At 34.7% G+C, this 12,080-nt stretch overlaps 1 protein-coding gene across 11 annotated transcripts in view; it reads left to right on the top strand.

The window, feature by feature from the left end:
- Nucleotides 1–12,080, top strand: part of LOC131051716 (uncharacterized) — a 221,039-nt gene that overhangs the window by 49,529 nt on the left and 159,430 nt on the right. For 9 of the 11 annotated variants that reach the window (XR_009372572.1, XR_009107185.2, XR_009372571.1 and 6 more), the window contains exon 5: nt 6,995–7,048. The exons of 1 other annotated variant lie outside the window; for it this stretch is intronic. Coding sequence is in view for 4 of the 10 variants with exons in the window: in XM_059221352.1 (XP_059077335.1) it covers nt 6,995–7,048 (54 nt within the window). In the remaining 6 variants the exon portion in view is untranslated. The remainder of the gene's footprint in view (nt 1–6,994; nt 7,049–12,080) is intronic. One more of the 11 variants, XM_057986333.2, reaches the window with a different exon arrangement.

Genomic DNA, 12,080 nt, shown 5'->3' with positions numbered 1-12,080 from the left:
ACCATGAACAATATGTATTTTCTCTTCACAATCTTTGTGCTGGTTTTCTAGGCTATTTCATGTTCATGTTGAATATGATCTAAATTGTGTCTTTTTGGATTCACCTAGGGAAAAAGGTTGAGCAGTACTTCAACTCAAGGCAAATGATTTAAATGCTTTTTGAGTGAAAATAAATTTGATGACTACATGCTTGCACTGTTCAGTTAAATGTAGAGTCTAAACAATGCAATTACTCAAGGATTGAATAGGCCTAAACCCATACAATAAACATGGCAGTTGCATTTAAAGTTACAAGAGATTGATCTAATACCTATTGCAATACAAAGCTTTTTGTAATTGTCTAGTGATATTTAACTTATAAAAACTTTAAAAAACACCGATGATACATGAGGGCGAACACTTAAATAGTAATTTAGAAGCAAAATAGGCATACTAAATACTATTGAATGAATAATAAATTATGTAATAATCATGATACTCAGTGAATGACAATTTTAGCAACAAGTGTGTGAACTACATGCTAAAAACTAAGCGTGGATGACACTTATGTATAATGTTTACGATTTTTTTACTTGAAAATAAATAAAAAGCTAACAACTACTTCTACTCTAGTTACTAACTTTATTGCACACAATGTAATTTTTATTGCAAAATCCTATCCACTAAGATTAAAACTAAAACCTAAAACCATGCAATTTTCAGTTATAATGATGGCAAAACTATTGCAAATGAACACTTAGAGGTTACAAATTTTGCACGAGAAGAGAATCAGAGATGGTTTATCTAAAAATAACTGACTCTAGGCTATAAATAGAAGGACAAGAATAACATGGCTTTTGTATAGTGACTTTGGATGACTTTGATTTTGAAGAAACTTGCAAACCTTCTGGAGCTTCTAGAAAACTATAGAAACTTAAAAAATTTAATGAATACCTTGCCAACACCAACTTGCTGAACAAATTGCTCTCTGCTTGAACTCTTTCTTCCATCTTCACATTATTAATATAGACAGGAAGGGTATCTTGAACATGGTATGAGCTGTTTTGATATGAGTTTTTTGTGCTTGGATACATCCTCATGCAATGCCATGGTAAACAACTCAGCTTTCTTTCGCCATCCTAGAATCTAAAATACAAAATCTGAACAAGGAAATTTCTTAGAAGGAAAATTTAGTCTTTAGAAGTAAAAGAATTTGAAATGATAGGTGAACTACAACAGAGCAAGAAGAATATGATAGAATAGAAGAGTGGTGTTGTTGAAAGTCTTTAAGACCATTTGTTGCCTTGAAAATTCTGCAAACATGATGCTGGGAAATGGTCCTTAAGCCTGCAAAAATAGAACAATTGCCTTGCCTCTGCTAAAAACAACATAAGTAAATTAGTTGGTGAATTTTGACTGAATGACTTTCTCATGTAAGTATTGTTTAGCTTTTAAAGTCTTGTTTTTCTTGCACTTAGACCTGACTATGATTAGAAGGGTGCCACTTTTTTGTGATTTTTCTTCAAAGCTAAGCAAAGGCATTTAGAAAATAGCGTGGACCATTGAAATCAGAAAGGTGAATTTAGGAAAAGTAGTGCCTCAACTTAGAATGGCAAATTTTTTTAGATTGGTAATGCCATTGCCAAAATCATGTTTAGAGCTTGAGAGGAGCTTTGACTCAAAAAAAGAGCACCTTTATTTGATTTTAAAATCCTTATAATCTTGGCACGATTTTATAAATGCTTGCCATGTTTGAGGTTTTTTTTTATGTTAGCAATGCCCTTTAACATGTGCATTGTGTAATGTCCCCTTTCTCTGAAAGATCGCCTAGAGGAGATTATTAGCCTATTTTATCCCCGTGGGCTAATTAGATTGAATAAATTAATTAATTAAATGTTAAATAGACCTAAGTCCTTGGGATTATTTATATTTAATTAATTAGGAGTTGGTCATACTTTATTTTATAAAGTGACTTTATGTAATGTCAATGACAAATTATAAAAGTAAAGCCACTTTTGGAGGGAAAAGTAAAAAAAAAAGGAAAGAAATAAAATAAAGTATTACTTTCGAAAAAGAAAAGCATTATAAAAGGAGGAAAAGGTGAAATGAGGAGTCATTCTTGAGTTGTTATTTTCAAAGATACTTTTCCTTGAGAGCTTTAGCTTGCAGGTTCATCAGATCCTAGGACGGAAACCCTAGAGGTTTTGGCTATTTGGATGGAAACCTAGATCAGCCCACTTGGTGATTTTATCTCAGGATCCATAGTTGGTCATCATTGATCAGTTTTCATGGAGACTCGATGATCTATCTTGCAAATTTTCAGAGGGTTTGTTATTTTATGTATGGAGGCATTTTGGGTATGTGTTACTTGATGGCATTAGGCATTTTCTGATTTGTAACAGCAACATGTGTTTGTAAATGGCAATACATTTATATATCAACAAAATACCATTGGCTTATTTAGATTCTCTGTATTTCATTGATTGATTTCCTTGAAAATCTATATTGTTCATCTTGCATGTTCAATCTGCATGTTTGCATGTCGCAATATTACATTATGATGAAACAAAACATGAGTAAAAACGAAAACCCAAATCAGATTTGAAGCAATATCCAAGGCTGGGATATTTCAGTGCTATCAGAGCTGGTTTTCTTGCCAGCGTGTTGGGTTTGTCAGTGCATGTCAGAGATTCTAGTTGCATGTGAGCTAGCCACTTTTGCATGTTAGTTTGGAGGTGACCCAAGATCTTACATGTTGTTTCCTATCAGAGCATGTCTTTTATTAACATGCCTAGATAGTTGCATGACAGGATAGATCAGTTTTATGAAGTGGGTTTCTTTTGCATGCCATTTTCGAGCAGTACAAATTTGTGGGTTTGATTGCTTGGCAATTTTGATCAGTTCTAGAAGGTGGGTTTACTTTGCATTTTAGATTTGAGATTACCTAGATGTTTGCATGTCATTTTGGAGCTTTGCATGTTAGTGGGTTGGAGAAGAACTCAAAGGTATATTGTTAGGGAAGAAAGGAAACAATTTCAGTGGCCTAAACCTTATCCAAAACAAGACACTTTATCGGCCGCTATAGCAGCAAAACAACATCTTGAGACAGGATCAACTAGCAAGAGTGACCGAAGGGATAATAGTCCACCACCAAATGATGAAAGGGAAGCTAGAGAAATTATGAGAGGTATTCAAATCAGATGACAAATCAGATGAGAGGGTTTCCAATCAGCCTAAGTCTACATCACCTAATTTGTACTTTGAGACGAGGAATGAGTTGCGTAGGAAGAAGTTGTGTTTTACTTGTAAGGAACCATGGGAGCTTGGTTACAAATGCCTTGGGAAAGGCAAAGTACATTACATTGAGGTCACTTCCGACAATGATGATGTTATAGCAGATACTAGTTCGGAAAGTGAACATGAGGAGCAGCCACCACCATTGGAGCATGCTGATTTAGCACAAGGTACACTTTCTTTTCTTTTCGATGTTCCTATATATTTTTCGTTTAATGTTAAAAGGAATTGTCAAAGAACAAAGAGTCATGTGTATGGTGGATAGTGGTGTTACACATAATTTTATTGATGAAGGCTTTGTAGTCAAGAAAGGACTACAAGTAGAGGACTTTATCGGATTCAGCCTATTGATAGGAGTCCCCGTAGGCTAATACAGTGGATAGGGGACCTAATTTTTAGGGGAGACTGGCAGTTGGAGCACTACGCCCAGTCATCACCTCAGGTACCAGTGGCACCATCAGATATCAGTTTGGGGGTGATTGGATGTGATTTCAGGGAATAAATCTGAATATTTAAATAATAACTTTAATATCTTCATTTATTTAAATAAAATGCTTCAATAAAGTTATTATAAAAAGGGGCCAAGTGGACCCCCTTGAGAGTCATGATGCCTAGAGACATAACTTTGTCTCTTTAAAACAACTTAATCAAAAATTAAAAAGGCTTCCCTAGGATGGTTTGAATTCTCTCATGAAGGGAATATACTTGGTTTCAACTCAAGCATATACCAAAAAGATGCCTCCCAAGGAAGTTCAATCTAGGAGAAATCAAGTGAGTTTTGGTTGAGATTTTTTATTATTATGGAATTCATTTTTTACAGCAGCAGCTTGTATTGGAGCCTTGAACAGGGTTTTCAGCAGTAGATCAGAGCTTTTGAGAATGTACACTCTCAGAAGTTTGAATGCCTACAGTTGTGTGAGATCATCTAAGGGTATTCTATAGGGCAAATCTTTATTTATCAGCTTATTGGTGAAAGAAGCAGTGGATCAATAAGTGTGGAGAGCAGAATTGAAGAAGTAAATTGCAGATCAGTGTTGTTTAAGCATCAAGCATTCATATTTATCAGCAATCTCAGCCTGCCGCATCCCAATTTGAGGAGTTACAGCAAGACTTTAGCTGGGCACAGGGTTTCAGACCCATAAGGAACTGTCTCAGACCTTCAAAAATAGATTGAACATCAGATCATAAGCTAGAGAGGCTATTTATGGTGGCATTACAATCGCTAGGTGACTATTTTGCTGCCTCAGATCTATATCAGACCTGTATTTGGGTTGTACGGGTATGTAATGGTCCATTATATGCAAATAAATATCAAAACAATTTGTCTCTGCTGTAATTTACTTTCCTTTACTTTCAATTCCAGTTTATCTCTCTTGTATTTCTCATTTTATCTACAAGCATCAGCAAAAACTCAAAAACCCAAAAAAATCAGAAACATCAGAAAAAGAAACAAAATCAGATTTACAAATCAGTTGTGTTACTGTGATTCGGGGTGGGTTACTACATAAATTATCAAAGTTTGAATCTTGAAGCTTTAGTTCATTGTCCCTATTTTCTTTTGATTTCCATTAGTGCATGCAGAGGAATTGTTTATGGTGTTTATGTTATGCTTACAAATAGATTTGTTCAGCCATAAGTGGCTCTAATTATGAAGATGCTTGTACTCCATGGAGGATATATAGGTTTGATTTAAAAGGGGGCATATAATATTTAACATTTTAGAAGAATATATAGGGTAAATGGAAATATAATCTCTTCAATAGGGTCATACATAAAATTAGTATATATAGGGTAAATGGAACTGTAATCTCTTCAAGAGGGTCATACATAAAATTAGTTTCTCAATTGACAATGATAAGAAAAACTCTTTACCACTTTTAAATATCTTTTAAAGTATTTCTATTGACATATTGTGGAGGTTTAATGAATACTCTACTGAAAGGATTGCAATGTGATAACAATGCAGATGATGTTTTCAAATTTCATGGATAGATTCAAGATTGGTGAACATTTATATTTCTAGTTTTGTGTAATTTATGCTATGCATGAGTATTAATTTATTTTCTCAATACAAAAAATGTAGAGGAAGTCAATAGTGACCCCATATTCACATCAACTAGTTCCTTTTAAAATTTATAAATTATATTTTCTATTAGTGGTTAATGTAAAAGTATTATTTTGTACACTAAATTTCTAATTTATTTCATTAATAATCTCCAATCCAAATTCATTCGTGTCTTTTCATTTGGAGATGGTTGAGATAGCAGTGAAAATAATATGTTAAATTGAACTTGTGAGGTTATAAATAATGCCAAATAAAAATAGGTACTTAGGATATATGGTTAAAAGAAAGCATATTTTAATTGGAATGATGTATTGGGAGAGGGTATACAAAATTCAACATTGAGAGCTAGAATGAAAAGTAAAGGTATTCTTAAGATTCTATGACTATAGATGTTATAGGATAAGTTTACCAAGTGAATCCCCTCGCCCATAATGAAAGATTAAACAAATGCCATGTTCTAAGTGCCCAATTGAAATCATAGTAGGTTCCATTTACATAACAATAAAATAAAAAACTGGAAGTGTGAATGGAATTCAATTGCTTGGTTTTAAAACAAGAAAAGCAAGGGAAAAACCTTACAAATAAAAAAATGCTGAACTATCTGTAAAATAAGTAAAAAATTGTTATTTTTAATTCATACCACATATACTGAAGGTAAATAGAAATGAAATTAAGACATAAAAATAGAATTTGTTCAACTTTTCCGTAGTTTGCCATAGAAATAGCTAGAGAATTAACAATTACTGAAGTGTGCCTTAATTTTCTGATGACATCAATCCTTTCAAAACCCTGATTAACAGGTTCCTTTGTTCACCTGAGCTCTGAAATAATTTATTTTTCCATTGAAAAGCTGAAAAATGAGGTGAAAAATGATAAAACTGGGCTCTATAAGTAAAAATAGGCAGTTTTTTGAAAAATCTGGGAAAACCCTCAGGTTATTCAACAACCCTTGAGTTAATTGCAGATTATTGAATAACCAATTAGCACAGCTGGAGTTTGGGTCGCAGTCAACCCTTATTTTTTCCTCAGTTTTTGCTTTTATTATCATGAAGTATTATTGGTCCTACTAAAAAGGAATTCTCTTAGGCATGGTAGCTAGAATGTGTAGATATTGGTGACAATGCATGTGCAACATGTTGGAACTAGCCATTTTAACATTTTGATATTTACTAAAACTGCCTACTCTCTAGTCCTACTAAAAGTCATGTCTTCAAATCCGAACAGAGGACTTCCAAGTTGCAACTGTGCACTAGGTTCTTTTAACTTTTTAAGAACCCTTGTACCATATCCGTAATAATAGATTAATGAAGGAGCTGATCTAGGTTTGTTTACCACTTCAAGAGTTCTAATCTATTAGCATTCTGCAATGGTCATGTATCTTGAAAATGTTTCTTTGAGACATTTGTTGAGCCTTAATGCTAGCATGGCGTTTGGTAATCTTGTCAGCTCAAAATTAATCACTTTCAAATATGTAATCCAATGGTAGAAAATGCTAAATATTGTACTATGGTTTTTTTTAATATACAATATGAACAATTAAAGCAACTTACAAAACTATTTTACTGAAGTGGGCAACACAAAGCAACTTATTTGTCTTAATTTATTATTATATACAATATAAACAAAGATTATGACAACTGCTTTACTATGTTGTAGTTCCCTGAAGGTGGAAATGCTATTGCAGGCCATGGCTCTTATTTTGTTTTGGAGGTGCGTGTTGCCTTTCTCTTTGTTATTTTGAAGTTAAGGTGATTTGCTTGTGTGGAACAATAGGTTTTAAAAGTGATGCATGCTTACTGTTTCATTGTTTGTAAATAAAATGCTTGGAGGTTTTGACTGAATTAACAACAGATACATATATCATTTGCTATTATTTGCATGATCGTGACAAGTTCTTGGCTTGATAAAGGATAGACATATTTATTAGAATTTCAAATTTGTTTCATGTGGCATAGAAAAAGTATTCCATAGATATTCTAGTATATTTAGGTTTCATAATTGAAGGAGATTAAATGTTAGTCAATTAAATTGATAAATTAATACCAGACAAGTTTTCTTTCCTGGCCATTGTGATTGAAAGCATATTTATGGCAAGGAAAATGGTGTCTTTTGAATTTTTTTGTGATGATACAGGAAAAGCTTGGTTGTTGTATAGATAGCCTATAGTATTCATAAGCGCCACATATAAAGAGTTGTAAGGAAGCAACATGTAAATACTGACCATTATGGCATTTTAGGCAATTTCTTTGGCATTTAGTATGTCTACCAAGCCAGTTTGTTGAAATGTAACTATACATTGGTTACATTTCAGTGTCTATTCACTAGGGTCCCTAATTTCTCATAGGAGTATGATGAGAATAACTATTATTACTAAGTTACCGGTTCTGGTTCGGATTCAAATTCAGATTCGGGTACGCATTCGCGGATTCGGCAAATTTTTTTTTTTTTTGGGTACGGGTACGGGTTTGTCCGTACATATATATATATTTTTTAATTTTTTTTTTATATATATTTGTGTTCAAACTTCAAACATCAAAATTATATATGTTCATAGTTCAAACATACAAATATTAAGATTAAAAAATTTGTTTTTTAATTGTTTTTGTTTGTTTTTTAACCCGTGGGCCCCGTTTTTGGGAACCCATGGGCTTGGGTTCACTTGGGTCCCACCCGGGTCTTGCCCAGGCGGCTGGGTTCCTTGTGGGTCCTGCCGCCTGGGCAGGACCCGGGTGGGACCCAGGTCGAACCAGGCTTGGACCAGGACCAAGACCCAACCATTTTTGGCAAGAACCGGTAACTGAGTATTATTATAATCGTTTTGTATCATTATTGTTTTTTCTGAAATTTTACCATTAGAAGAACCTCCTTGTGGACATCATGATTCACTTTTGTAGAAAGTTGAAATTCTGTTGCTGTATGGCTATATTTTAATCTTTGATTTGTGCTCCTGAAGAGGAGTCCATATGAGCCCAAATGAAGCCTCCAAAGTTGTAAAAATCGGGATTTCATGATTTCTGAAAACCCTGTATCTGAAAAACATAAAACTTTTGCACCATTGTACAGATCACGAAATTTTACCCCAAAACAAAAAAAATTGCTTGAAAAAAGGAGTCCGGATGAGTGAGATATCGCTATTTGAAAATTTCCTGGAAAATTATAATTTCTCGAAAATTTCCGCCGCATCTTCAAACTTCAAATGTCTCTAGATTTGGCCTCCAAAGTCCGATTTGGATGAAACAAAAGGCAAAAATGAGTTTCTTGGACCTCCTCAATCCAATGGTAACCTCATATTTGATCCATCAAGCTTCCATAATAACTTGCAATAGAAAGCTCCAAAATACACAACCCCAAATAGCATCAAATTTCTCTCAATTGGCAATCCAATGGCACTCTAATGGCTCTGATACCATGTGAGATTTTGCCAAGATCTAGAGGCAATGGAAAGCACAAATAAGAGAGAACAAAATATATGATAGGAATAAACTGTATTCTATCAAGATGAAAATATTGATCAACTAGATCATCAAGCGTTACATACAATGAATATGAGCCTGCTTATATAGGCAAGGGTATATGGATATGTGAGCACACAAACATGACATGTGGCTCGATAAGAAACAAGGGTAGGTAGGAAATAGGTGTGGGTAGATAGGAGAAACAATATAATATTCCACATGAGGTGGATCACCCATTGAATGTGGAGTGTAACAACAAGATAAGTCCACAAAAGGTGGAAATTCTCCTACACAGGCTATCCCAATGTGGCACAAACACCCAAGTGTCTCATACCCAAACTGCTATGAAATGCATTTCCTAAGTAAACTTAAGTAAGTGTAATAATATCCGAGATGAATAATTATTTACACCAACAAAATAAAAAATAAATCAAAGTATAATCATATTAAATAAAAATTTCTTTCCTAATATTGGACCACCAAGTGTCATAAAGTGCCCTTTCTATCATCTTCTTTCCTTCTTTTGTTTTTGATTGAGCTCACTTCTTCCACTCTCCACAAACCACCATAGATTGTAGAGCATCCTATACCTCCAACTGTCCAACATCCTCTCTAGCAAAATAAAATAGCTAGCATATCTAGTCTCAATTGGTTTAAGGAATTTTTTCTTCGAACAAGATCAAAATAATGCAAGTGATGTTGTGGTTACATATAATATTCGTGTGTCTTTAGCTTCAGCAACCACTAAAATCACTGATTATAATTTTCTAATGTATTTCAAAGTATAGTTCAAAGCATGTACATAGCATGGAGTTCAAAAAGGTGTTTGCAAGCTCTTTCAACCATCAAACTAGCTAGTTTACAAACACTTCCTAAATCTGTCACAACTTGTACAACAATATAAGACCAAACCTCCTCTATGGCTTCCTTCAAAAGGCCAAACTGGTAGTTAGCATCCTTATGCTTCTTTGAGTGATTAAAATCTCTAAGCAAGTGTGAACTTGCAGTTGATGTAACAATAATATTAATGAGTGGTTGATGTAGAATATTAGTCCATCCATCAATTGTTGATTTTAACACTTTCAGATTAATGTAAACTCAGAAAATCAGAATTTAATTACTAACTAAATTGATTAAATGAATAGGTTATAGTTTTCCAGATTTAAGCATAACCAAGAAAAGAGCAAAATAAGTACAAGACACAATTACCCCGGGAAAACCTCCTAGGAGGAAAAACCCAGCCAGAAAAGATCCTCAGATCTGATTATGGATTGAATGCATATGAAGGTTACAACACTTATCTCAAGTACTTGAAGGTGATTGCACTTAGGACTGATAATGCCTTCCACAATACTGCACTTTCATAAGCATCAAATTGTCACATCTGCCCCCTTTAACAGCAATCAGGTCCAAACCCTAGATCTGCAATATTTGCATATGAAGTCTGCTCTTTTATGGACTGCAGCCTTAGCACTCAGTTAGCTCTCCACATTGATGAATTTCGCACCTTAACTAGCAGATGAAGTTCGCTTTAATGGCAGAGGTAATTCGCTGTAATGGCAGATACAATGTTGCTCCTTTAAGTTCGCATTAGGCAGGCACATATATTTTGCATGGAAAAACTGAATGAATGATTAATGATGTGAAGTTTGTGTTTATTTATGTGTGGAGCAATAGTCTTAATCATGTCGGCTTGCCTTTATAAATTAAAGTCCTTTAATTTATTAACCGAAATGCATAAGGATAGGGTTGGCCCTATGTTGGCGTGTTAGCTTGTATGTATGTAGCGTGGGGTATAGGGCCCAGCCCTACACGTTGGGAAGGGGCTGGCCCCCTTGGGCAGATTCCAATGTTGCCCAAGGCAATTGGAATCCGCCATTCCCTAATTATAGTCAACATCAATAACAATGGAAAAGCCACTCCTAACCCTTGTTTGTCTCATCTCCTCCATCAATAAGTTCACCTTTAAATATTATTTGCCAAGGAGGGAGGTCCATAATTTGTGTTCTGCAGGGGTTGCAAAAGAGGGTCCATTGTAGTTGTATTTCTCAACATTTTTTGAAATAAGGAGATTATACGACATGAAATGGGATGACATGGGTATGAAAAAATTTGGCCACTAAATCATTGGCTTGTTCATGTTGTTGTGAATCCACCAATGCCACCATTGCGTTTTTGAATTTTTCCCATTTGCAATAGAAGTGGCCTTCCTCTTCTCTCTATTTCTAGTTGATATATTGCCAATTGGAATACTCATCAATAGATGGGAATAGCATGGATGCACATTCTCCACAACCAACTTTGCCCTTTCAACTCATTATTTCAATCTTATATCCCTATCGTTGAATAGTCATTGATGTCAAAAGGTTGATGATCAAGGTCGTATAAATTTTGGAGGATTACTCTAAGTATTAGAGAAGTGGAATGTGTTGTCTAGTTTACTCATCAATAGATGGGAATAGCATGGATGCGCATTCTTCACAATCAACTTTGCCCTTTCAACTCATTATTTCAATTTTATATCCCCATTGTTGAATAGTCATTGATGTCAAAAGGTTGATGATCAAGGTCGTATAAATTTCGGAGTATTACTCAAAGTATTAGAGAAGTGGAATGAGTTGTCTGGTTTTCTGCTTGAGTTGGTTTTGTGCTTGAGCTGTTTGGTTGCTAGGTTGAGCTACTTGGTTGCTTGCTTGAGCTACTTGGTTGTCTACTTGAGCTGGTTGCTTGCTTGCTTGAGCTACTTGGCTGTTTGCATGAGCTAGTTGGTTGTCTTTTTGAGCTAGTTGGTTGTCTGCTTGAGCTGGTTGCCTGTCCTCTTCACCTGCTTGCTGGCTTATCTTGCCAAATTAGATTGACAAGTCATCAGTTGACTGTTCAAAAGAATGACCTTTTATGGAATCGAACTAACTTATTCATGGGCTGAGATAGCTTGAAAAACTAAGTCATCATGCTAGAGCCTAGAATTGATGATATACGTTTTTTTCAGAAACTTTTTCTTTATCCTCTCTTACTGTGATGACAGTTGTAAGTGGGGGGCTGCGTTTTCTTTATCCTATCTTAGTGTGACAACAGTTGTAAGTGAGGGGCTGCTAAAAGCCTTTGTAACGCCTTTTCTGACCAAACTGAAATTATTTCAGAGTATATATGGTATCGTTTTGGAGAATATGTGAGACTATTTTTGGAGTATTCACTGACAGCACTTTTCATCTATTGCATTTTTCTTGAGTTGTCTTTTTGTTGTTAAGCTAAGCTATTTGACCTTTGCGTTTTATTTATAAATTTTT

This window comes from Cryptomeria japonica, chromosome 5, assembly GCF_030272615.1.
Source record: "Cryptomeria japonica chromosome 5, Sugi_1.0, whole genome shotgun sequence".
Taxonomy (NCBI): Eukaryota; Viridiplantae; Streptophyta; class Pinopsida; order Cupressales; family Cupressaceae; genus Cryptomeria; species Cryptomeria japonica.
This window is presented reverse-complemented; position numbering and strand designations above follow the sequence as displayed.